The sequence below is a fragment of the Lepidochelys kempii genome, chromosome 3 (assembly GCF_965140265.1).
Source record: "Lepidochelys kempii isolate rLepKem1 chromosome 3, rLepKem1.hap2, whole genome shotgun sequence".
NCBI classification, from domain to species: Eukaryota; Metazoa; Chordata; order Testudines; family Cheloniidae; genus Lepidochelys; species Lepidochelys kempii.
The window spans coordinates 101,103,898-101,127,959 of NC_133258.1; the positions used below are offsets into that span (position 1 = coordinate 101,103,898).

The 24,062-nt window shown below is 42.3% G+C and overlaps 2 protein-coding genes across 2 annotated transcripts; one reads left to right on the forward strand and one right to left on the reverse strand.

Moving 5' to 3' along the window:
- The first annotated feature begins 12,755 nt into the window (after positions 1 to 12,755).
- Positions 12,756 to 13,784, forward strand: LOC140908249 (trace amine-associated receptor 9-like). The gene has a single exon (XM_073335199.1). It carries the CDS (start codon positions 12,756 to 12,758, stop codon positions 13,782 to 13,784), a length of 1,029 nt encoding a protein of 342 aa, XP_073191300.1.
- Positions 13,785 to 22,570: 8,786 nt separating this feature from the next.
- On the reverse strand, positions 22,571 to 23,743 carry TAAR5 (trace amine associated receptor 5). The gene has a single exon (XM_073336668.1). It carries the CDS (start codon positions 23,741 to 23,743, stop codon positions 22,571 to 22,573), a length of 1,173 nt encoding a protein of 390 aa, XP_073192769.1.
- Between the last annotated feature and the right edge of the window lie 319 nt (positions 23,744 to 24,062).

Sequence of the window (24,062 nt, forward strand, 5' to 3'; positions counted from 1 at the left end):
TTATATAGCATTATTTTTGTTAAATATAACATTGTTATATAGAATTTCTGACAAAATTAGAATACATTGCACTATAAACAGATATATTTAGCTCTGATTGGATAATTTTATTTTGTATTTTTCTGTATCACTGGTTGACTTAGAAACTCTCTAGACCCTAGAATAGGCCACTGTGAACTATAGGAAACATACAGAGCCCATGAAAAACCTACCTAGCAAAGATGGGGACAGGAATGGGGACTGAGGGAAACAGGCATCTTATGGAACTTGCAAATCAGATGCAGATAGGACAGAACAGTTGTTGCAGGGAAAATTCAAGTCATAATGGCAACTTCAATATGACCATAATTCCAACCCACACTGCTTTCCCCAAAGCTACTGGATCAAAAATAATGTAGATAGACATACAGTACATGCACAGAAATGAAGGTCTAATTAGATTCCATCTAGGGCTAATACCAAAAGTCCTATTGATTTAATGGTAGTCAGACCATTTCCTTATTCAGCAATAGTGATTAAAATATCAAAGTATTATGATGCTGTATGCCCTCCATGACGTTCTGAGCAACTGAATGGGGTATACAGGTCATTTAACGCTTTTGAGACAACTCATATAGACCAACTCTGTACCAGTCCCGGGTCACCTTTAAAATACCTGAATGACAGGTGATTACTGAGAAGTAGGTGATCTCAAGGAAGCAGGCTGGCATTTATAAAGAAGCCCATTCTGATCATTCTGTTTTTAGAACACAAAGCTCCATTCTGTGAGCAGGGTGGACTAGAGGTCCTCTCCATGCCAGCCGCTTTTTCTCTCACAGAACCAGAAGAATACAACAGGGGAGGGCATGTAGTGATTATGGCAGAAATAACTGCTCCTAATCTGGGAGAAGGCATGCTGAGAAACAAAAGGTCTATATAAGCCCCCGCCTCTTTCCACAATCAAGGAGAGAACCACAAGGAAGAAGGCCTGCTAATGGGCAAATTGTTGAGGCTGATTAAAATGTTGTCTTATAATTCCCTTTTTAAGAATAAGCTGCAGTGAACTCCATGTAAGTTACCTTTTCCCCTGTGTGGCTTTAAGTAGCTCTAGTGCTGTTGGTATGAGAGTGATAGCCTGAAATTTTATGGTCCCTCCTCAAAGAACTCTGAACTTTTCCTGCAGTTTTTTGTATTTGTAATAGCAGCAAAAGGATTTTAATAACATATGTTAAACCAATCCTCTCTCCAACCAAATGACTGGGTATCTTGATTTTTGGAGGAAATAGTTTCCTGCACTTCGAGTATCATGCTGAATTACAGTAGTCTGTTCTAATACGATGGAAGTTCCCAGACAACAGTGGAGAAACGATGAATGGTGAATAAAGGAAGTGATATTGAATGTTACTCTGCATGCAAGTGCTGAGTATCACAGAGACTGGGAACAGCACTCTGGAATTCCCAGGTTTCATATGATTCCTGATAAATGCCCCAAACATCCAGCAATGTGTTCTAGGCTCCTCTCAGCCTACTTGTGAAGTTTTAAACCCTCCTTAGGCACACTTCCATCTCTTTTCTATCTCTGTCTCAGATAAACTCCTGGTATGCTGACAATTCACAACACTATCAGCAGACTCCCAATGAGCTCCCTTCCTCTCTTGGATTCTCCTGTTTCCTGCTTCCCTGGCTTCTAGCAGTTCCAGGCTGTTCATGAGCTCCTGAAACATGCTCCTTGCCTTCTGCAACTCTTCTGCATTCTTCATGGCCCCTTTACAAACAAGCCTTTGAATGTCTTTCTGCTTTTCTTTACCATGACACTTCCTTCTGTGTCTCACCCCTTCAGGACCTTCACTGATTTCACAAACAAAATGAGGTGAGAAACAGTCACTCAAGGCCTAATAGTTGCTTCCTCTGCAAAGGGTGAGGTCTAGTTCTTCTATCTGAATATTTAAAGGGCATTATTAGGCTGGTGTTATAGCTGGTCCTATTCTTTCTGAATGTGTTCACTCATTCAATGGCAGAAGATGAGGGGGTAATGGTATACTCACTGTTCTAAGGGGTGAGAATCTTTCTTTCTATGGTCTTCTAGGCCCAGGATTTAGATAAGGTTCCAAAGGGTGTGGAAGGAAACAGGTTCTGTGTTCTATATATCTCCAGTTTAGCTTTCTGCAACATTTTATATCCCCCTTGGGATATGGAAGATTTAGGTTTGATTTCCTTCTTCTGCCTGCCATAGAAATGGATTTGCACTTGGGTCTCCCACATTGCAGGAGAGTGGTCTAGCCACTGCACTGTAGAATATTCTGGTACAGGTCTCTCAGTCTATCCTGCTGAAACTATTCCACTATGTCTAAAATAGTTATTGGAGCAGGGACTTGGGTCTCCCACATTCTAGGTGAATGCCTTTACCACCAGGCTGTAGAGTCACTCTTTTGCTCTTTGGCCCAAATACTATTCATTGTCATTAGGACTGACTATGAATGACAATGAATAGTCATTGGGCCAGGGGATGAAAGTGAAAATGACTCTACAGCCTGCTTGGCTCACACATCCTGGAGAACTGGGAAGTCTCCTGGGTTTCCCATTTCTTTCTTTTATTAAGGGGGAGGGGTGGGAAAAGTCCCCTCCCTTCTTCCACCTACTTCATGTGCATTTTCACAGACAGCCTGTAGCTGCTGTGAGTGACAACAGCCTTCTATTTCCATCCTCCCCTTTGCTAACTGAGGTAGTGGAATAGGTTCTTGCTCAGACCCATGGGCGGCGGCTACCATAGGCTGGGGGAGGCTGTGCCTCCTCAAACAGCTAGGCCTGGCCCCACCCATGCTCTGCCATCAGGCTCCCTTCTTTTGCTTCCCAGTCTGCTTGCAGCTCCAGTCCCCCAATGCGGTTGCCCTGGCTCAGGCTGGGGCCGTGCTGCCTGCCCTCCCAGTGCTCCGGGGCTGGCGGGGGCTACTTCCAGTGCTCTGGAGCTGGGGCCATGTGCCAGCCCTCACAGTGCTAGGAGGGCTGGGTAAGCGCTGCACACCATCCCTGTGCTCTGGGGCTGGTGGGGGGGCGGCTAGCCTGAGACGGCAGTAGAGATGCTCTGGGCTCTGCTGGAGGAGGGGGCAGAAGGGTCGGGGCCTCAGGCAAAAGGGGCTGGACTGGAAGCTAGCCTCCCACAGCCAGCAGTTCACACTTTGCCCGTGCTCAAACCTGTTACATCATTTCCCCAGAAAAACATCAGATGGAATATCCTCTATCATCCCCGCCACCACCAGCATCCCTGCACCCACCAGCTTCTTGAACAGGACCTTAGCTAAAGGCAGAGCAAATGGTTTTATCCTTGAACTTTTACCCACTTAAGTCTTCCCCCCAGCACCTAGTGTGGTTTCACTACATGCGGTGAGACGAGGATGTGGGCTGTGCCTGTGTCCCTCTGTGCCTGGAATTTATTCCCATTAACTTCCACTGTCTGCCCCCTTGGGGATCCATTGTTTCTGTTCCCATTTGGGTACAGCAGGAGTAATGTACCAGGGTTTTAGGAGTTAACTCCTAAGCACATACACTGTGTGCCCCAGATGAGGTGGTTGGGCAAGTCCCTCCCTCCAGAGGCTGAGTCACACAGTTAACTCCTTAAGTTTGAGATACAGGCTGTCACTCTAGGACCAGACTTATCCCTAATGGATGAAATGGGCAATTCCAGATGATATGATCCAGTTTATTACAGACATGACACTGCTTTTCCCCACTGTCTCCGGTGTTCCTCAGAGCTGGCTTCCCTCCCAGCTCTGTTCAATATACAACTCCAAAAAATCAGCCTCGTTTAGAGGGAAATAAACCTGGTTCAGAGGGAATTCAAAGAAGCTAGGAATTGTAGAAAACTGATAAGGGAAACAAAGGGACACAAGGAGAACTGGGAATTAACTGGGATTTAACTGGGAATTGGTCCTGCTTTGAGCAGGGGGTTGGACTAGATGACCTTCTGGGGTCCCTTCCAACCCTGATATTCTATGATTCTATGATTCTAACTCTATGACTAGCAGAGTTAAGGACAATAAGGAGGAGGTTTTTAAAAGTATATTAGGAACCAAAACTATCCTAACAATGTTATTGGTCCATTTCTAGGTGAAAATGGTAGAATTATCAATAGTGATGTAGAAAGGAGAGAAATGTTCAATAAATATTTCTGTTCTGTATCTTGGGGAAAAAAACACAACAGATGATGTAGTCATATTAGATGGTAACACTCTTTCCATTCTACTAGTATCCCGGGAGGATGTTAAACAGCAGCTGCTGAAGTTAAACATTTTTAAAACAGCAAGTCCAGATAACTTGCATCCAAAGGTTTTAAAAGAGCCAACTAATGAGCTCATTAGATCATTAATGTTGAACTTCAATAAGTTTTGGAACACTGGGGAACTTCTAGAAGATTGGACGAAAGCTAGTGATTTGCCAGTATTTATAAAAGATAAATGGGTTGACTCAGGTAATTATAAACCCACCAGTCTGACATCTATCCCAGGCAAGATAAAAGAGTGGCTGAAATGGAACTCAATTAATAAAGAAATAAAGGAGGGTAATATAATTAATGACCATCAATATGGGTTTATGGAAAATAGATCCTCTCAAACTACCTTGATATCTTTACCAACCAAATACATAATCTCATCAAAAAATAAAGGTAATAGATCTAATATACTTAGACTTCTGCAAGGCATTTGACTTGATGCTACACAACATTAAAATTGATTAAAATTAGAAATATATAAAATTAACATGGCACATATTAAATGGATTAAAAACTGGCTAACTGATAGGTCTCAAAATGTAATTGTAAACAGGGAATTGTCATCAAGTGGGTGTTTCTAGTGAGGACAGTTCTTAGTCCTACATTATTTAACATTTTTATCAATGACCTAGAAGAAAATATAAAATCACCACTGATAAAGTTTGCACATGACACAAATATTTGGGAAGTGGTAAATAAAGAAGAAGACAGGTCAGTGATACAGATATATCTGGATCGCTTGGTAAGCTGGGTTCAAGAAAACAATATGCATTTTAATATGACTAAATATAAATATACATTTAAGAACAAAGAATATAGGCCATCCTTACATGATGGAGGACTCTATCCTGGGAAATAGTGTCTGAAAAAGATTTGGGGTCATGGTGGATAACCAGATGAACATGAGCTCCCAGTGTGACTCTGTAGCCAAAAGGGTGAATGAAATCCTTGGATGCATCAACAAGGGAGTCTAGTGTAGGAATAGAGAGGTTATTGTACTTCTGTATTTGGCACAAGTGCAACTGCTGCTGGAATTCTTTTCTGGTGTCCAAAATTCAGTAAAGATGTTGTGGAATTGGAGAGGGTTTAGAGAAGAGCCACAAGAAAAATCAAAGGTTTAGAAAACATGCCTTATAACCGTGACCATCAATCAGGCATACACGTACCCCTGGAGGTATGCAGAGATCTTCCAGGGGATACATCAACTCATCTAGATATTTGCGTAGTTTTACAACAGGCTACATAAAAAGCACTAGCGAGGTCAGTACAAACTAAAATTTCATACAGACAATGACTTGTTTATACTGTTCTATATACTATACATTGAAATGTAAGTACCATATTTATATTCCAGTTGATCTATTTTATAATTATATGGTAAAAATGAGAAAGTCAGCAATTTTTCAGTAATAGTGTTCTGTGATATTTTTATATCTGATTTTGTAAGCAAGGAGTTTTTAAGTGAGGTGAAACTTGCGGGTACACAAGACATATCAGACTCCTAAAAGGGATACAGTAGTCAGGAAAGGTTGAGAGCCACTGCCTTATAGTGGTAATTTAAATAATTCAATCTATTTAGCTTACCAAACAGAAGGTTAAGGGGTGACTTGATCAGAGGTTATTAGTACCTGCATGGAAAACAATATTTGATAATAGCCTCTTCAATCTAGCAGAGAAAGGTATAGAACGATCCAAAGGCTGGACATTGAAAAATCTACAAATTCAGACTGGAAACAAGGTGTAAATTTTCAACAATTAGAATAATTAAATATTGGAACAATTTACCAAGGATCACGGTGGATTCTCCATTACTGGCAATTTTTAAATCAAGATTAGATTTTTTTCTACAAGATCTGCTCTAGGAATTATTTGGGGGAAGTTCTATGGACTGTGTTATAGAGGAGGTTAGACAAGATGATCACAATGGTCCCTTCTCATCTGGGAATCTATGCATCTTTGCCTCATTTGCAGAGATAATCCCTCAGCTGAGTTGGGGGTGGGGTGGAGGAAGCTTGCTGTGAATGGGGTGGGGACAGAGGGATAGGAGGGGGATCGAGGGGAGTTACTGAGGCTCTTTACTGAGGGGGGTGCTGGCACAGGTTCTGGTTGCGCAATGCAGACCAGTAAGGGGTTTTGTCACCACTTGCACTACAACCCTGGCTGCCTTGCAATGCTTTGCTTCTGTAGCGCCTGGCTTGGGACACTCACAGCCAGCTCACAATCATGCAATCACCACCTGAGTGTCAGTGTGCTAGACAGCCCTGGTTCAGCAACTCTGACTTCAGCAGCCGGTCTACAGCCTCACAGCCCCACTATGGCTTCCACAATCCTTCATGGCAACCAGCAGGGTGGCTCCAACACATTCCCAGTCCTCAATTTCCCCAAAACTCTGTGCCCTGAAGTGTGCAGCCCTCTCCTGGACAGCTCAGAGAAATCATAAGGTTCACACACACATAGAATCATAGAATCATAGAATATCAGGGTTGGAAGGGACCCCAGAAGGTCATCTAGTCCAACCCCCTGCTCAAAGCAGGACCAATTCCCAGTTAAATCATCCCAGCCAGGGCTTTGTCAAGCCTGACCTTAAAAACCTCTAAGGAAGGAGATTCTACCACCTCCCTAGGTAACACATTCCAGTGTTTCACCACCCTCTTAGTGAAAAAGTTTTTCCTAATATCCAATCTAAACCTCCCCCACTGCAACTTGAGACCATAACTCCTCGTTCTGTCATCTGCTACCATTGAGAACAGTCTAGAGCCATCCTCTTTGGAACCCCCTTTCAGGTAGTTGAAAGCAGCTATCAAATCCCCCCTCATTCTTCTCTTCTGCAGGCTAAACAATCCCAGCTCCCTCAGCCTCTCCTCATAACTCATGTGTTCCAGACCCCTAATCATTTTTGTTGCCCTTCGCTGGACTCTCTCCAATTTATCCACATCCTTCTTGAAGTGTGGGGCCCAAAACTGGACACAGTACTCCAGATGAGGCCTCACCAATGTCGAATAGAGGGGAACGATCACGTCCCTCGATCTGCTCGCTATGCCCCTACTTATACATCCCAAAATGCCATTGGCCTTCTTGGCAACAAGGGCACACTGCTGACTCATATCCAGCTTCTCGTCCACTGTCACCCCTAGGTCCTTTTCTGCAGAACTGCTGCCTAGCCATTCGGTCCCTAGTCTGTAGCTGTGCATTGGGTTCTTCCGTCCTAAGTGCAGGACCCTGCACTTATCCTTATTGAACCTCATCAGATTCCTTTTGGCCCAATCTTCCAATTGGTCTAGGTCCTTCTGTATCCTATCCCTCCCCTCCAGCGTATCTACCACTCCTCCCAGTTTAGTATCATCCGCAAATTTGCTGAGAGTGCAATCCACACCATCCTCCAGATCATTTATGAAGATATTGAATAAAACCGGGCCCAGGACCGACCCTTGGGGCACTCCACTTGATACCGGCTGCCAACTAGACATGGAGCCATTGATCACTACCTGTTGAGCCCGACAATCTAGCCAGCTTTCTACCCACCTTATAGTGCTTTCATCCAGCCCATACTTCCTTAACTTGGTGACAAGAATACTATGGGAGACCGTGTCAAAAGCTTTGCTAAAGTCAAGAAACAATACATCCACTGCTTTCCGTTCATCCACAGAACCAGTAATCTCATCATAAAAGGCAATTAGATTAGTCAGGCATGACCTTCCCTTGGTGAATCCATGCTGGCTGTTCCTGATCACTTTCCTCTCATGCAAGTGCTTCAGGATTGATTCTTTGAGGACCTGCTCCATGATTTTTCCAGGGACTGAGGTGAGGCTGACTGGCCTGTAGTTCCCAGGATCTTCCTTCTTCCCTTTTTTAAAGATTGGCACTACATTAGCCTTTTTCCAGTCATCCGGGACTTCCCCGGTTCGCCACGAGTTTTCAAAGATAATGGAAACTTATAAAGATAACTTAACTTAGATAACTTAATAATAAAGATAACTTAACACATCACAGCATGTTAAGTTAACTGGGGTAAGTACACCCTTGCTTGCGAACACAGCACTGAGTTGATTTATAGTAAAAACAAAACAAACCTATTAACAATAGGACATAGGTTACGTGATGCCAGGTAAAGGAAATAAAAGTGGAGATGGTTACAAGCAAATAAAAATGAAGACACAAATCTTAAGTCCAAAACTTAATCTAGCAAGGTACAGGCTTTGTTCAAGATGTTTTCTCACACCAATCTTCCTTCTTCCCAGCCACGGCTGGCTTTCCCTCACTTAGAACCTTCCACAGAAGTACCAGGTACTGTCTTCCCTTGTTTTCCTGTGTAAGATTTTTGCCTAAGCAGATTTTTCAGCTATATTCACTTTGCAGAGACTTCAACCCCCACCTTTTTTGAAGGACCCTCAACTTGCAAGAGTTCTGTTCCCTTGGATCTGTCTAGTAATGGATGCCAAGGATGGCTTCTGTCTTTGCTTATATTTTCCAAAGTTCAATGACCTTGTTTCAAGAGGCAGGGTGATCTCATGCTGTTTTTCCCTTTCTGTGGGCTTCCCATCCACCTGTACATAAATGGGACTTCCGCTGTTTTGATTCCGCCATGCTTAATTTACATAGGAGACAGGTAAATAGCAGTGACATTCCCTCCTGTCTGAGAGAGACCTGTGTCTCCTTTTGTTTGGGCACACGCTGTAAAGCCTAATTTCAATGAGTATCTGTAATTCCTTCTAGAGTGTTAATACATATATTTCATCGTGATATTAATCACCTGTGTGTCATAGCCTTTCATAAAACTTCTCACTCGATAAACTTTTAGAATACCCTAATATGGTACACAATCAGTTGATTCAATTGCTTCTCACTTGAGGTTCAACCCACTGTCTTTATAGCCCAGATAATATTTCACTTTCTTGCTCAAAGCTGTTTCCTCCCACATTTGTTAGCTTGTCAGCTCTGTTAACCTAAATGAAGATCCATTTACATATGTCTCTGCCTGCTCATCAGGCTGGTTAGAAAACAAATGCACATTCCTTTGCCTAGGACGGACCAGTTTATCAACTCCCCCTGACGTGCCTGGCTTAAACTCATTTTAGTCGTCATTCCAGCTTATATCCAAAACTCTAAATGTATACTGCATACATACATCACTCAAGAATATTAATGATCAGTGAGTTATTAGTTTTCCAATGACATATTACAGGTCACCTTTTAGAAAAATATCATGACACTAGTGTGTGAGGTGTAGTGAGTATGTCAGGCCTGACAAAAGGTGCTGACAGAGTAGTGAACCACAAATGGGCCTCTGTGGCACTGGTGTCCTGTGCTTCCCTGCCCCACAGTGGCTGGTGACCTGTGCACAATGTTCCCTTACTGCCCACCCAGGTGCTGGTGCCCTGTCCCACACCTCACCCTGGATAGCCCACGTGCTTCAAGTCCTGCCCCTCTCCTGGATGTTCTCCACCTGCTCCCCTGCGGCCAATTTAATCTCTTGTGCTGCTGTGGCTGCTTCAGACCCTCCTCTGGGTCCTGCTTTTGCCTCTCCCTCTGCCTCATGGGCTGCGGGTGAAGCTTCCCCTTGGGGAGGCTAGCCCCCTGCCTGCCTCTTACAGCCGAGAGGCCACACCCCCACTCGCTGCTCTCAGCCCCCCCATAGCCATGGCCAGGGCAGGGCAGTGGGGGCTGAGAGCTTGGCGCCTCCCACATGGCCCTGGCTAGGGTGGGGGGTGGGAGGGGTTGAGAGCTCGGCCTTGGTTGGGGTCAAGCTCCCGGCTCTGGCTACAGCTCTGAGCCCATAGCCCCTCCCCCAGTCCACCCCTTCCACCTGAGGCTCCTCCCATGGCCCCACCCCATTCTGCCCCTTCCCTTCCAACCCCACCCCTGTTCCGCCCCTTCTCCCATGGCCCTGCCCCCATTCCACCCACTGCCCCATCCCTGTTCCACCCCTTTCCCTGTGGCCACGCCCCTGTTCCACCCCCTTCTCCCCCTCCCCAAGGCCCTGCCCCCTCTATGGCCTGAGACTGGAAAAGCTCTGGGGCTGTGGTAGGGGTAGATTTTTCTAGGGACCCCAAATCCACCACTGCCCCACCCCAGCAGCACGAGGTTTGGGGAGGCTTAGCCTCCCCCAGCTTCCATTATGCACCACCTATACTCTTTCCCTCAGCCCTCCACCGCCCATGCACATGCGCAAGGGGAGAAACATAGATGGGTCCCACTCTCACCTCTGTGAGATAATGTGTGGGCTGAAAATATCAGGAGGGTGGAAACATAGATCCACTCCCCCAATATTTCCATTGCAGGGGCTTTAGCTCCCCTCACTCCCACCACTCCTGAAAAGTTACCTGAGTTACCACCTCCATAAAAGTCATCCATACAGGCAAGCTTATCCTTTTGGACTCCCCTCCCTGCAAAACAAACAAACAAACAAACAAAATCCCCTTTTCCCTGTGTCTCTCTGCAGTCAGTACAAATCTGAGGAGTAAAGCTGCTTTCAGTTGTTTATAGTCCCCACAGCCTGTCCCAAACATTGGGCTGTAAGCATCTATGGCTTTACCTCCCAAAGAAGGACAACAGAAAATGGAGTCAATCTGCAGAGGGAACCCATTTTAAATCACAAGCCTTCTCAAAAGCAGTGAAATAGACATCAATATATCATCCTCCTTAAACTGGGGAAACAATTAACCATCTATAATCACTGTGGAATTGATACTGTGTTCTGTCCCCATTTACTGAATCACCAGGTCCCTGGTTCTTCAGTCGCTTTCTCTCACTCTCACTCTGATTATCATACTCCCTGTCAGTGAACAGTTTCTCATTCAGGAACAGCTTCCTCTTCTCCAGCTGTAGCTTCCTTCATTCCAGGTCCTACTAATTTGGGAAACGTGGTCTGGATGGGACAGAATTACTCCCCCAGTTGTTGCATACACTCCAAACATCTTCCTCCATGTCATTGTCCTCAGACTTTCCCAGTCCTGCTAGTTTATTCTGGCCTCTGTTTTTCCTCAAACTCTCCTGGCAGACTGCATCCTTCCCACAAGTTCACGCAGTTCTGAACTGTGATTCCTTTTCCTGTAAAAAGACGTGGTCTGGTAGGGACTCAAAGAAGATTTCAGTTCAAGTTCCTCATCTGCCACACAGATTTTCCGGGTAACCACTTAATCCCTGTGTTTCAGTTCCTTGTCGGTAATGGGGGGATCGTCATTCTTCCCTACTTCACTGGGTTGTGGTAATAAATATGTGGAAACAAATGAAATCACCTGAGCATCATCTGATAATGAGTGTAGCACTTTTCTTTCCGAATGAAAATGCATTCCTTAAAAATATATAGGCATGGAACAGTTAAAGGAACTTGGTTACATGGGAAAGTAAAAAAGAAAAAAAAATCCTTGGTCTGTGTGACCTGGGTCACTCTTGGGCTCAGGACAAACCACTACCAACAGCTTGGTCAGGTGTAACAAAACAAAGTGGGTTTATTTGGGTGTCACTTACCCCACTGTAAGAAGCACAGCACTGGCAGCAAACACTAATCTTCAGGGAGGCTGTGGCAGGTAGCAGTCTCTCAAGAAATCCCTGTCCAAGCCCCTCTCACAGAGGTCAGCCCCAACTGACTTACATTCTCCAATTTCAGACCCTCCTTCCACAGCAGCCTGTTAACCCTTTCCTCACCAGGGGGGATTTGCATACCTCATCACAGTCTGTTAACATATTTTGTAGAAATAAATGTACAAAGACTCATAAGAATCAGCATCTGCAGAGTCAAAAGAGACAGGATCTGGCTAAGAAGTTCCATACCTCGCTTTTGATGTTACTTATGAAAATCTCAGGCCCTGATCCTCACTCCCTCATAACAATTTGACACCATGGAATTACATGGCATAAAGCTGACATAAAAGAATGGAAACTGTGGCCCTACATTTTGTTACTGAAAAAAGTTGTATGATTTTCAGGTCTTATTTTGCAGCAGAACTTAATAATGATTTTTATAGCTTATTGTCATCTCCGTTTTCCCACACTTTACCACAGGGACTTTATTTAGGAAAATCAGTGAGTATGCCTCAGACTTTATTTTTTCTTTGGGAGAGGAGAGAACAGGCTTTGTCTTTAACCTGAACGTCAGAACCCAGGGGAGGACACATTACTATAAATTGAAGCCTGTTCCAACATTCTCTTCACACCTCAGTTAACACTGATTTGTGAAAAGGAATTTGTCAGATGAGTGAGGCATTGGAAGATTCAAAACAAGTAAGAACGAACCCTTAACTCCAGATACAATAAATTAAAATAATTTCTTTTTCCAGTTATTTCACTTATTTTAAATCACCAGGGAAAAGTGGCTGCTACAGAAATCTTCCATTGTTATAATATTTAAAGTTGTGAATGAATCTTAATGTCTGTGTTCAAGATCATATTGTGGAGTTATTATATTAAAACCCATATTTACTTTTTTTTCCAGGAGAAGTTGGAAATAGGCGCATGTATTTCCTTTACTAGATCATAACCATCAGTTCAGGAATTCAATTTGTTGGAAATAATGAACTCAACTTTTTTTGATAACGAAGATTTGCAATACTGCTTTGAGAACATGAATGAATCTTGCTATAAAACACCATTGTCTTCTGGACTCCGAGTATCTTTGTATATTGTGCTTGGTTTGCTGGTGATTTTTACAGTAGGTGGAAATCTAATGGTAGTTGTTTCCATTGTTTATTTTAAGCAGCTTCACTCACCTACACATTTTTTGATTGCCTCCTTGGCATGTGCTGACTTTGGTTTGGGTCTGACTGTGTTACCCTTTAGCACTGTAAGATCTGTTGAAACATGCTGGTATTTTGGGGAAATATTCTGTAGATTTCACTATTGTTTAGATGTATCTTTGTGCCAAGCATCAATATTTCACTTGTGTTTCATCTCTGTTGATCGATATGTTGCTGTCAACAACCCTTTAATTTATCCCATCAAGTTCACAGTGCCAGTTTCAGGAATGTTCATAGCTGCTGCCTGGATATTTTCATTAGTATTCAATTTTTCTGTTGTCTTCGCTGGGTCTAACGACAAAGGGATGCAAGAATTAGTAAATGGCCTCTCCTGTGCAGGGAGTTGTCAGATTATCTTAAATAAAATGTGGGTGGTTGTATCCTCTCTCCTTTATTTCATACCTTTCTTGGCAATGATAGCACTTTACAGCAGGATCTTTGCTGTGGCTAAACAACAAGTTAGAATGATAGAGATGATGAGCAACAATACCCAGCCATCTAATAATTACAGTGATAGAGTTGGGAGAAGAGAGAGGAAAGCTGCTAAAACCCTGGGTATACCTGTGATTGCTTTCTTGGTATTCTGGTCACCTTATTTGATAATGGTAACAATTGATGCTTTCCTCAACTTCATAATTCCACCCCTTATCTTTGACATTGCAGTTTGGTTTGCTTATTCTAACTCTGCCATTAATCCTTTGATTTACTCTGTCTTTTATCCTTGGTTTCGAAAAGCAATGAAAGTGATTGTGAGCTGTAAAATCTTCCACCTTGATTGCTCAACAATGAGTTTGTTTTCTGAATGAAAATGTATCTTGTACAGCTAAGTTCTGATTCCAGGTCACGGTCTTCCTCTGTCTATTTTGTTGTTTTTCCTTTAAAATAATCTCCTAGGCTTTTATAGCTGTATACTTTGAATCCTAATGAAAATCATGTTGAGTTATTTTTAATAAAGTCCATTTTTTTCAAATGTTCTGATTTAAAGTGTAAGTGCATATCTTTTTTTTAATGAGGCTGAATAAAAAAGTAGATTTTTGCTTAATTGACTCTTCTCTATTATATAGCATTATTTTTGTAAAATATAACATTGTTATATAGAATTTCTGACAAAATTAGAATACATTGCACTATAAACATTGGATATATTTAGCTCTGATTGGATAATTTTATTTTGTATTTTTCTATATCACTGGTTGACTTAGAAACTCTCTAGGCTCTAGAATAGGCCGCTGGAGCTGCCATGGCTGCCCCGTTCTCTCCAAGAGCCATTGCCTTAAAAAAACCAGACACTGTCACTGACATGTCCACCAACATCTTGCAGACATTCTGTCTGTGTCCTGCAATAAGCTGCAAGCAGGAATAGCTCTTCAACTGGTGCAGACATTCTATCTGTGTCCTGCAATAAGCTGCAAGCAGGAATAGCTCTTCAACTGGTGCAGGATCCATGGCTTGTCTCTGGCTGGAATGGATGAAACAGGGAATGCACAGAAAGGAAGAACCTTGTCTGGATGTGTTGGTGGGCTGAGAACACATCTGTACAGAGCCATGGGACAGACAGACAATTCTCCCACATACACTGCATACCAGCTCCAGCTGACAAGGTGCTAAGAACCCTAGGATGCACTCCCAGAGATCCCAATGTCAGACACATGTCTGTGCCATGCCAGTGTGGATGTGGCTATATGGGCATGAGGTGTGCATCCACTGCAGTTTAGATGTTAACAAGCATGCTTGGCAAACACTCATTTGCAGGTGCAGGTGCCTGGACATGGAAACAAAATGCAGTGTAGACATATGCCAAGTGTTCATTAAAGGGAGGCTTAACTTGAGCCATTCTTTTTCCTTCCTGCTTGTTTTTCCAAACTGCTGCTTTCCTTCCTGCTTGTTTTACCCTGTATTAAACTAAACCAATATATTAATACACTAAGCATCCCAATAGCCAAAAGTAATATAAATTATTCATAAATTATTACACAGTACTTCTATATCTAGCCCAGTTGTTTCCATGGAAATTTACAAACACTGGAATTTTTCTTTTTTCAGAATCTCTTTTGAAACTCTGGGTTATTTAGAACAGTAGGTGTTTTTATGGGTATTAGATGATTCAGAAGATTGGTAATAGGATCATGTCTATTTAGGATTTTTCTAATGTGTTGGCCATCATGGTATCTGGGAACCAAATGCACAAGCTATGCATTGTTTCAAATTATGCAAAGTCTCCTCAATTGTAAAATGAGATTGTACAAAAAGACAGTCCAGTAATTAAGACGCTCTAGTGGGGCTCGAGAAGATTGGGTTCAGTTCTTCCTCTGTACACAGACTTCATTTCTGCAGGTTTCGTTTCCCTGTCAGTAAATATAGGGATAACGTTACTTCCCTGTCTCTTTGAAACATGGCAATAAATGTGCCTGTCCCAGGGGTCTCCAGAGTTGTGAGGCATCTCACCTCTATCAGTCCTTAGCATGAGGGAGTCTTCTCTGTATCTGCTGTGGGCTCACTCCCTGACTCCAGCAGCCTCTGGCAATAGAAGCACTACCTTCCAGGCTTTTGCAGGCCTCACTCTCTCTACACAGGCTAGCAACCCCGTCCTTTGGGCATCTCTCTGGGGTGTCCAGCCTCTGGTTCACTAAATGCTCACAGAGCTCTCAGATTCTCTACTTCCCAAGGGATAGTACACACCACAGCTTACTAGTCCACTTAGAATGCCCCTCTGCTTAAAACACAGCACTTCAATTTGTTCATAGAGAAAGCAAGTATAAGTTTATTTAACAAGGAACAGAGAGTCATATGACAACAAGCAGAAATGTTGAAAAAAAAGGGTTACATATAAAACAAAATCATAGGCTTTTTATGGCCTAAACGGAGCAAACAAATTACCCTTCAGTCTAAAGAAGTTCTTCCCAGCATTTTCAGACAAGCCTAGCTGAGATCTTTTTCATGAAGCAAACCCAATGCCAGTTTAATTCCTTGGGGAAGGATCCCAGGGTGTCATTTTTTCACCCCCAGAACAGACCTTTGATCTTCACCTGAAAACAGGGTTCCTCCCCCCTCCACTGCTGTTTACCTCTTCCCGTTAATTTTCTTTTGACTTCCGTGCAAACTCTTTATTAACATTTGATTTAGTATGCTGTTACACAACATGGTCCTTTATCCCAGGATGTTCCCTCTCCAGAGGTTTATCTTGGAGTTCCTCTGTCTTTGTAAATCCTCAGATCTCTGCCTGATCCAGACAGTAAATATAGCCTGTCACCGAGTATGTCCATTGTTTTTATGCTTAGTGAATTAGCCTGGAGGCATGCATACACAATGGTCTGCTAGAGAGATAAGTGTTTATTACCCCCTTCCTGCCTAGAATCTGCTTATCACCTTCTGTTGACCTGCCATAACTTACCTGCTTTAAGAACATAGTTTTCAGGATATCTACATAACTTTACACATTACCTGCACATATATTTAACAATGATTAAGATGACCAGCGTGACAGATGCTTTCAGTAGAGACCTTACACGACTCCTTTTGATGAACCCAGGGCGTCCCTAAACTCTATCTACCTCTGTGTGCCCTGTCAGTTGTCATCAAGAGGTTTCTGGGTCAGCCTAACCAAGTGCAAAAACAATGAGGAGTCCTTGTGGCACCTTAGAGACTAACAAATTTATTTGGGCCTAAGCTTTCATGGGCTATAACCCACTTCATCAGATTCATGGAGTGAAAATACAGTAGGCAGGTATAAATATACAGCACATGAAAAGATGGGAGTTGCCTTACCAAGTTGGGGGTCAGTGCTAATGAGGCCAATTCAATGAAGGTGGATGTGGCCTATTCCCAACAGTTGACAAGAAAGAGTGAATATCAACAGAGGGGAAATTACTTTTTGTAGTGCTAATGAGGCCAATTCAATCAGCGTGGATGTGGCCCTTTCCCAACAGTTGACAAGATGGTGTGAGTATCAACAGGGGGAAAATTACTTTTTGTAGTCACCCAGCCACTTCCATTTATTCAGGCCTAATTTGATGGTGTCCAGTTTGCAAATTAATTCCAGTTCTGCAGTTTCTCCTTGAAGTCTTTTTTTGAAGTTTTTTTGTTGAAGACTGGCCACTTTTAAGTCTTAAGTCTGTTATTGAGTGTCCAGGGCGATTGAAGTGCTCTCTTACTGGTTTTTGAAGGTTACAATTCTTGATGTCTTATTTGTGTCCATTTACTCTTTTGCGTAGAGACTGTCCGGTTGACCAATGTACATGGCAGAGGGGCATTGCTGGCACATGATGGCATATATCATATTGGTAGATATGCAGGTGAATGAGCCCCTGATGGTGTGGCTGATGTGGTTAGGTCCTATGATAGTGTCCCTTGAATAAATATGTGGACAGAGTTGGCAACCGGGTTTGTTGCAGGGATTGGTTCCTGGGTTAGTGTTTTTGTTGTGTGGTGTGTAGGTGCTGGTGAGTATTTGCTTCAGGTTGCGGGGCTGTCTGTAAGTGAGGACTGGCCTGTCTCCCAAGGTCTGTGAGAGTGAGGGATCGTCCTTCAGGATAAGTTATAGATCCTTGATGATGCGCTGGAGAGGTTTTAGTTGGGGGCTGTAGGTGATGGCTAGTGGCATTCTGTTACTTTCTTTGTTGGGTCTGTCCTAGTAGGTGACTTCTGGGTACCCTTCTGGCTCTGTCAATCTGTTTCTTCACTTCCCCAGTGGGAATTGTAGTTGTAAGAATGCTTGATCGAGATCTTGTAGGTGTTTGTCTCTGTCTGAGGGATTGGAGCAAATGCTGTCATAAATATAAAGGGAAGGGTAAACCCCTTTGAAATCCCTCCTGGCCAGGGAAAAGCTCCTCTCACCTGTAAAGGGTTAAGAAGCCAAAGGTAACCTCGCTGGCACCTGACCAAAATGACCAATGAGGAGACAAGATACTTTCAAAAGCTGGGAGGAGGGAGAGAAACAAAGGGTCTGTGTGTCTGTCTATAGTCTGTCTTTGTTGGGGATAGACCAGGAATGGAGTCTTAGAACTTTTAGTAAGTAATCTAGCTAGGTACGTGTTAGATTATGATTTCTTTAAATGTCTGAGAAAAGAACTGTGCTGAATAGAATAACTATTTCTGTCTGTGTATCTTTTTTGTAACTTAAGGTTTTGCCTAGAGGGGTTCTCTATGTTTTGAATCTAATTACCCTGTAAGGTATCTACCATCCTGATTTTACAGGGGGGATTTCTTTATTTCTATTTACTTCTATTTTTATTAAAAGTCTTCTTGTAAGAAAACTGAATGCTTTTTTCATTGTTCTCAGATCCAAGGGTTTGGGTCTGTGGTCACCTATGCAAATTGGTGAGGCTTTTTATCCAACATTTCCCAGGAAAGGGGGGGTGCAAGTGTTGGGAGGATTGTTCATTGTTCTTAAGATCCAAGGGTCTGGGTCTGTAGTCACCTAGGCAAATTGGTGAGGCTTTTTACCAAACCTTGTCCAGGAAGTGGGGTGCAAGGTTTTGGGAAGTATTTTGGGGGGAAAGATGCGTCCAAACAGCTCTTCCCCAGTAACCAGTATTAGTTTGGTGGTGGTAGTGGCCAATACAAGGACGACGGGTGGAATATTTTGTACCTTGGGGAAGTTTTGACCTAAGCTGGTAAAGATAAGCTTAGGAGGTTTTTCATGCAGGTCCCCACATCTGTACCCTAGAGTTCAGAGTGGGGGAGGAACCTTGACAAATGCAGTTGTATCTTAGGGCTTGGCTGTAGACAATGGATCGTGTGATGGGTGCCACAAGGACTCATTGTTTTTGTGGATACAGACTAACAGTCTACCCCTCTGAAACCTGTAGCCAAATGCAATCACCCAAGCATTAGCTGATAACAAGCATAGTGCTTTTCTTTCCAAAAAAAGATGCATTCTTTGAAGAACATTGGGGTAGAACAGCAAAAAGAGCTTGATTCCAAGGAAAAGTGAAAAGCAAACAAACAAAAATTCTTGGCCTGTGTGATCTGGGTCACTCCTGCTACCAAGACCTTAGTCAGGTGTAACAGAGGAGGTTTATTTGGCTGTCACAGCCTTACCCCACAGCAGCAAGCAAGGCATAGTAGCAAACACTAATCTCTCATCAGCCTCCTTCAGGGAGGCTCTGGCAGGAGGCAGTCTCTCAAGCAGTTCCTGGCTCCAACCAGGCCTGTCTCAGACATAGGTGCTTGAACTAGGGGTGCTGGGGGTGCAGTAGCACCCACTGGCTTGAGGTGGTTTCCATCATATCCAGGATCTGCAGGTTGGTTCAATGGCTCTCAGCACCCCCACTATACAAATTGTTCCAGCACCCCTGGTCTCAGAGGTCAGCCCTCCAACTGAGCTGTGCTCTCCTCTCCCAACTCCTCCCCGCAAGCCCAACACCTGGAGGGCAGGTACAGTGGAGTAGGGCTGTATTAACGCTTTCCTGACCAGAGTGGAGCCCTATCACGGTGTGTTAATATATTTTGTGGAAATATATGTGTAAAGACTCATAAGAATGAGAATCTGAAAAGTAAAAATAAAATAAAATAAAATAAAATAAAAATGACAGAAGACCAAGAAGTGTCGAGCCTTTCTTTTGCTGTTACTATTGAATATCTCAGGTTCTGATCCTTACTCCACAGCAGTTTTATGCCATAGAGTTACATGGCAGAAAACTGGTGCAAATGACCATGGCCCTAAATTTTGTTACGGAAAAAAGTCGTACAATATTCAGGTCTGACATGATAGTAAATCGTTGTTTTGCAGCACATATAACTTAATAATGATTTTACACCTTGTTGTCATCTTAGTGTCCCCATCCTTCACCATGGGGACTTTTTTACTTAGAAAGATCAGTGGCCTGCTTCAGACTTTGGGCTTGTCTACACTAGAAACTTGCATAGGCACAACTGCACCAATGATATAAACGGATTTTTTGTTCATAATTTTTCCCAGATCTATTTCAGTTTGATTCAGTTCTATGCTTCATTGTGGCCCACTGTATACCACTCCGATCACTCGGACCAATGCATTCTTTTGTTTATTTGAAGTTTTGCCTGCTTGCTAAGTTTGATGCTCACATTATAGGCAATCTCCAGGTGTGTGATGGGGGTAATGTTTTTACTTTCTACTGATGGATGGAGTGGACAGGAGGATGAGGATAGAATGTTTGGTTTCTGCTCAAGGCAACAGAAAGACTCAATGTAGCATGGCAGCTTGCCTAATGTACTTGGGTTTGATATACTATCAGTACTTCTTCTGATGGGGAATCCAGAGAAGTTGATGTCACCTCCCAGATGACCCCATCATGTGATTTTTCTCTCTCTCCCGTTACTGGGGTAAAAGTGTAAGATTTATTCAATCCCCTCTCAAACCAGTTAACTGTGATTTTGATGGTTGGAGGAAATAATTCCTGCACTTTTAAGTTTTTCTTTTTTTCCTGGAATTAGAGTGGCTTGTTCTAATACTACAGCAGTTTCCAAAATAAAACTGAGGGAGCAACAGATGGTGAATGAATGAAATGAGGTTGAATGTCACTCTTGATAGAAGTAGTGAGTATCATAGATGCACTGATTGAGAAAAACACTTACACACATTCTTAAGTACATCTCTATTCAGGACAGCCCATAAACATGTGCTTTAGGGCTCTCTTGAATATGGCTGTTTTCCTGAATTGGGGACAGAGATTGAGGACTTCTTAGATTAATGAAAAAGGCATGCATTGTGAAATATTCAAATGCCGGGAATGTACTTACTGCTAGAGCCCAATGAAATACCTCATTTGTACCTGAATTGGAAAGTTCATTAAACATAGTATATTCTTGTCATGGAAAAAGTTTCCTAATATGAAACTCTGTTGGGGGCAAAACATTATGTTATTTGGCTTTGTTTTGTTAAATATGCTGATTATAGTATTCAAGCAACTAAAGTCATTCAGTTCATACAAGCCCTCATTTGTTAAGTCAATGAAAAGCTTCCTATTGACTTCAGTGGGTTTTGGATCAGGCTCATACAGATTATTTTACTGTTAGCTATACGTAATCTGTTCTTTAACAGTAACTATACAATCATACAGCACACTTCGTACTTTATCTTGTTTGTGACGCAAAAACGTGTACAATCTGACTATGACATGAAGTGATTTTTAAAAAAGCACTCTGCTACAGACCAGTTTTCATTTGTAACAATTCATTTATATACAAATAAATAAACAATAGAAAAAAAGTAGAAAAAATACTTAAGTAATTATTGAGTTGCTCATTTATTTTATAAAGAGATTTTACTATATTTGGAAGTTTTTAAAAAAGGACATTTTCTGGAAAGCACATTCATAGGAGACTAGAGATGTGGCAAGATAATTCCCATAGGTCTGGTTAGAAAGGTGTATTGCAAAATTTGCAGCAGACCAGATCTTTCAACTTTTTCTGACCCTTTTATTAACATTTACACTGTAAAAGCATATAATCAGAGCCAGAAAGAAACTGAGAGTATAGACTGAGACCACATTCAGCAAGATACTTAAGCATACACCTAACTTTAAGCATGTAAACAGTCTCATTGACTTCTTTGGGATTAATCATGTGCTTAAAATTGGGAATGTGCTCAAGTACCTTGCTAAATCAGGGCCTAAAATTTTGCTTAAGAAAATGACAATTATGTGTGATTACAAGGTAAGCTGTACACTATCATGTTTTTTTTTAACATATTGCTGATTTTATATCACATACCACACAGAAAAATAATGATTAACTTGGTGATGAGAGAAGAGGAAACAATTTATCTTTGCTTTTAATCAAACAACATTTTTCTGTTTTCACGAACATGGGAGAAGGAGGGATGCAAAAACCATTCTATTTCAGAACCAGACTGGTATCCTTACAGTAGAGTGGTTATGTTATTCTGCACAAACTGATAATATTAGTGCTTTAAAAGTTTACTAACACCATAAAACAAACAAAAGGCATTGACAATTTATATGCAGATATGATTGTTCTGGAAGGTAAGTGACAAGTATGTCTAGTATGTGAAACCCAAGTTAGAGTCTGCCTGATCTAGCTGCTTTGAGAAAGATGGACATTGAGTTGAATAATGCCAGCTCACTGAATGTTCCAAAAACCATTATGAGAACTGCTTTGATATCATCATAGATATCATAGAATATCAGGGTTGGAAGGGACCTCAGGAGATCATCTAGTCCAACCCCCTGCTCAAAGCAGGACCAATCCCCAATTTTTGCCCCAGATCCCTAAATGGCCCCTTCAAGGATTGAACTCACAACCCTGGGTTTAGCAGGCCAATGCTCAAACCACTGAGCTATGATGATTTGTAGTTCAGTATTTTTCAGTTGTCTTTCAGGATTTCAGTTCAGCTTTTCAAAACTGCCTAAATAAAATTGACAGGATTTGGGCCTCCCGACTCTGTTGCTTGCTTTGAAAACCTCATCTTTCCACTGGGCAGAAATAATCTGTCAATATCATTTCCCAGAGTTTTTATTTCTTATCATGTTCTCAGTATTGCTTCTCATTACTTACCACTTTAATAAATAGCGAAAAGGAAAGGGTCTCCTCCTTGGGGCCATGTTTATGGTTGTGAGCTATTTTCACAGACAGTGTTATCTAAAAGCTCTGGTCATTCCTCGTACAAGTCTACTGTAGATATCCCGGAACCAATGATGTTGCGAGTTAAAATTAGTTTCACTGCCTTCCTGAACCAACGGTAGGAAAACACGTAAATCAAGGGATTGCAGGCTGAATTAAAGTAAGCAAACCAGATTAGGACATCAAAAAGAACTGGTGGAGTAATGAAATTTAGAAGACAGTCTACCATGGTGTCTATAGTAAAGGGCAGCCAGCACAGGAGGTAGATTCCTACAGCTATACCAAGAGTTTTAGCTGCCTTTCTTTCCCTCTTTGATGCTCCTAAGTGAAGCCCAAATCCAGCACTCTTGTTCATGCTGCTTATCCGTCTAGCTTGTCTGTTTGCCACAATAAATATTTTCACATACAAAGCTATCATTATGAGGCAGGGGAAGAAGAATAGAGGGAAGTTGAACCAGCCCCAGAGTTTGTTGAACAGTAGCTGACATCTACCAATACAGGGCATTTCTTGTAAGAAATGGCCCAACCCTTCCTCAATTGGATTGGTATAGAGCAAGACAAAAGTATAAATCATGGGGACCCCCCACCCAATCGCTATATATACACAAGCCACTCTTACGGTAAACTTAGTGGGGTAGAGCAAAGGATCACAGATAGCATAGTGACGATCAATGGAAATAAAACACAGATGAAATATAGAGGTCAAACAAAAGACAGTGTCCAGAAAGGTATGCAGCCTACAAAAGTCATCTCCAAAATACCAGCAGCTCTCCACAGATCGGATAGTGCTGAAGGGCAGCACCATTAACCCCAGGAGGAGATCTGCGAGGGCCAGGGAGAGTAGTAAGAAGTTGGTGGGAGTATGTAGAGTTTTGAATTGGGAGACTACAATCATCACCATCAGGTTCCCCAGTACTGTGAGCAGCATGCCCATGGCACAGACCATGTAGATGGCCAGCTGGACGCCAAAGGAGTGAAGCGTTCTGGAGCAGGAACCATTCACTTCATAGCACAATGTAGTGGACACCATTTCATTAGCACTGGGCTTCTGGACAGAGCTTATTTCTTCCTTATCAGCTGTCCACACCTTCTCCAGCTCTTCCACACTTCCAATAAATGACTCGGCTTTTAATGGGGATCCAGACACTTTATCTTCTATGTGAAAAAAAATAAAAAATAAGGTAGGAGGGAAAGAAAACCACATGTTCATGAATACATTGGAGAGTGTCTATCTTTCAAATGAAAAAGGCCAGTTTCTTGATGAATTTGCCTATAACTTTTTAAGGCATAGTTTTTCATATATATTTTTCCTTTACTCTCTCAGTCAGAAATATTTATTTATGCAACCACTTGGAATAAATGAAGGAAATATAGCAAAGGGAGAAAGGGAGATTGAGTTAACATTTTGTCATAGAAGTATATTGAGTACAAGTCTCTGGAAGCTGGGGTGTGTGAACGGGTCTTTATAGCTGATCCTATATAATAATGAATTAGTTCTTGTGAATTTCCACCAGCAGTGATGT

What these genes read in the sequence shown, in the direction of transcription:
- LOC140908249 (XM_073335199.1), top strand. Translation starts at nt 12,756, where the DNA reads ATGAACTCAACTTTTTTTGATAACGAAGATTTGCAATACTGCTTTGAG.
- TAAR5 (XM_073336668.1), bottom strand. Translation starts at nt 23,743, where the DNA reads ATGTGGTTTTCTTTCCCTCCTACCTTATTTTTTATTTTTTTTCACATA.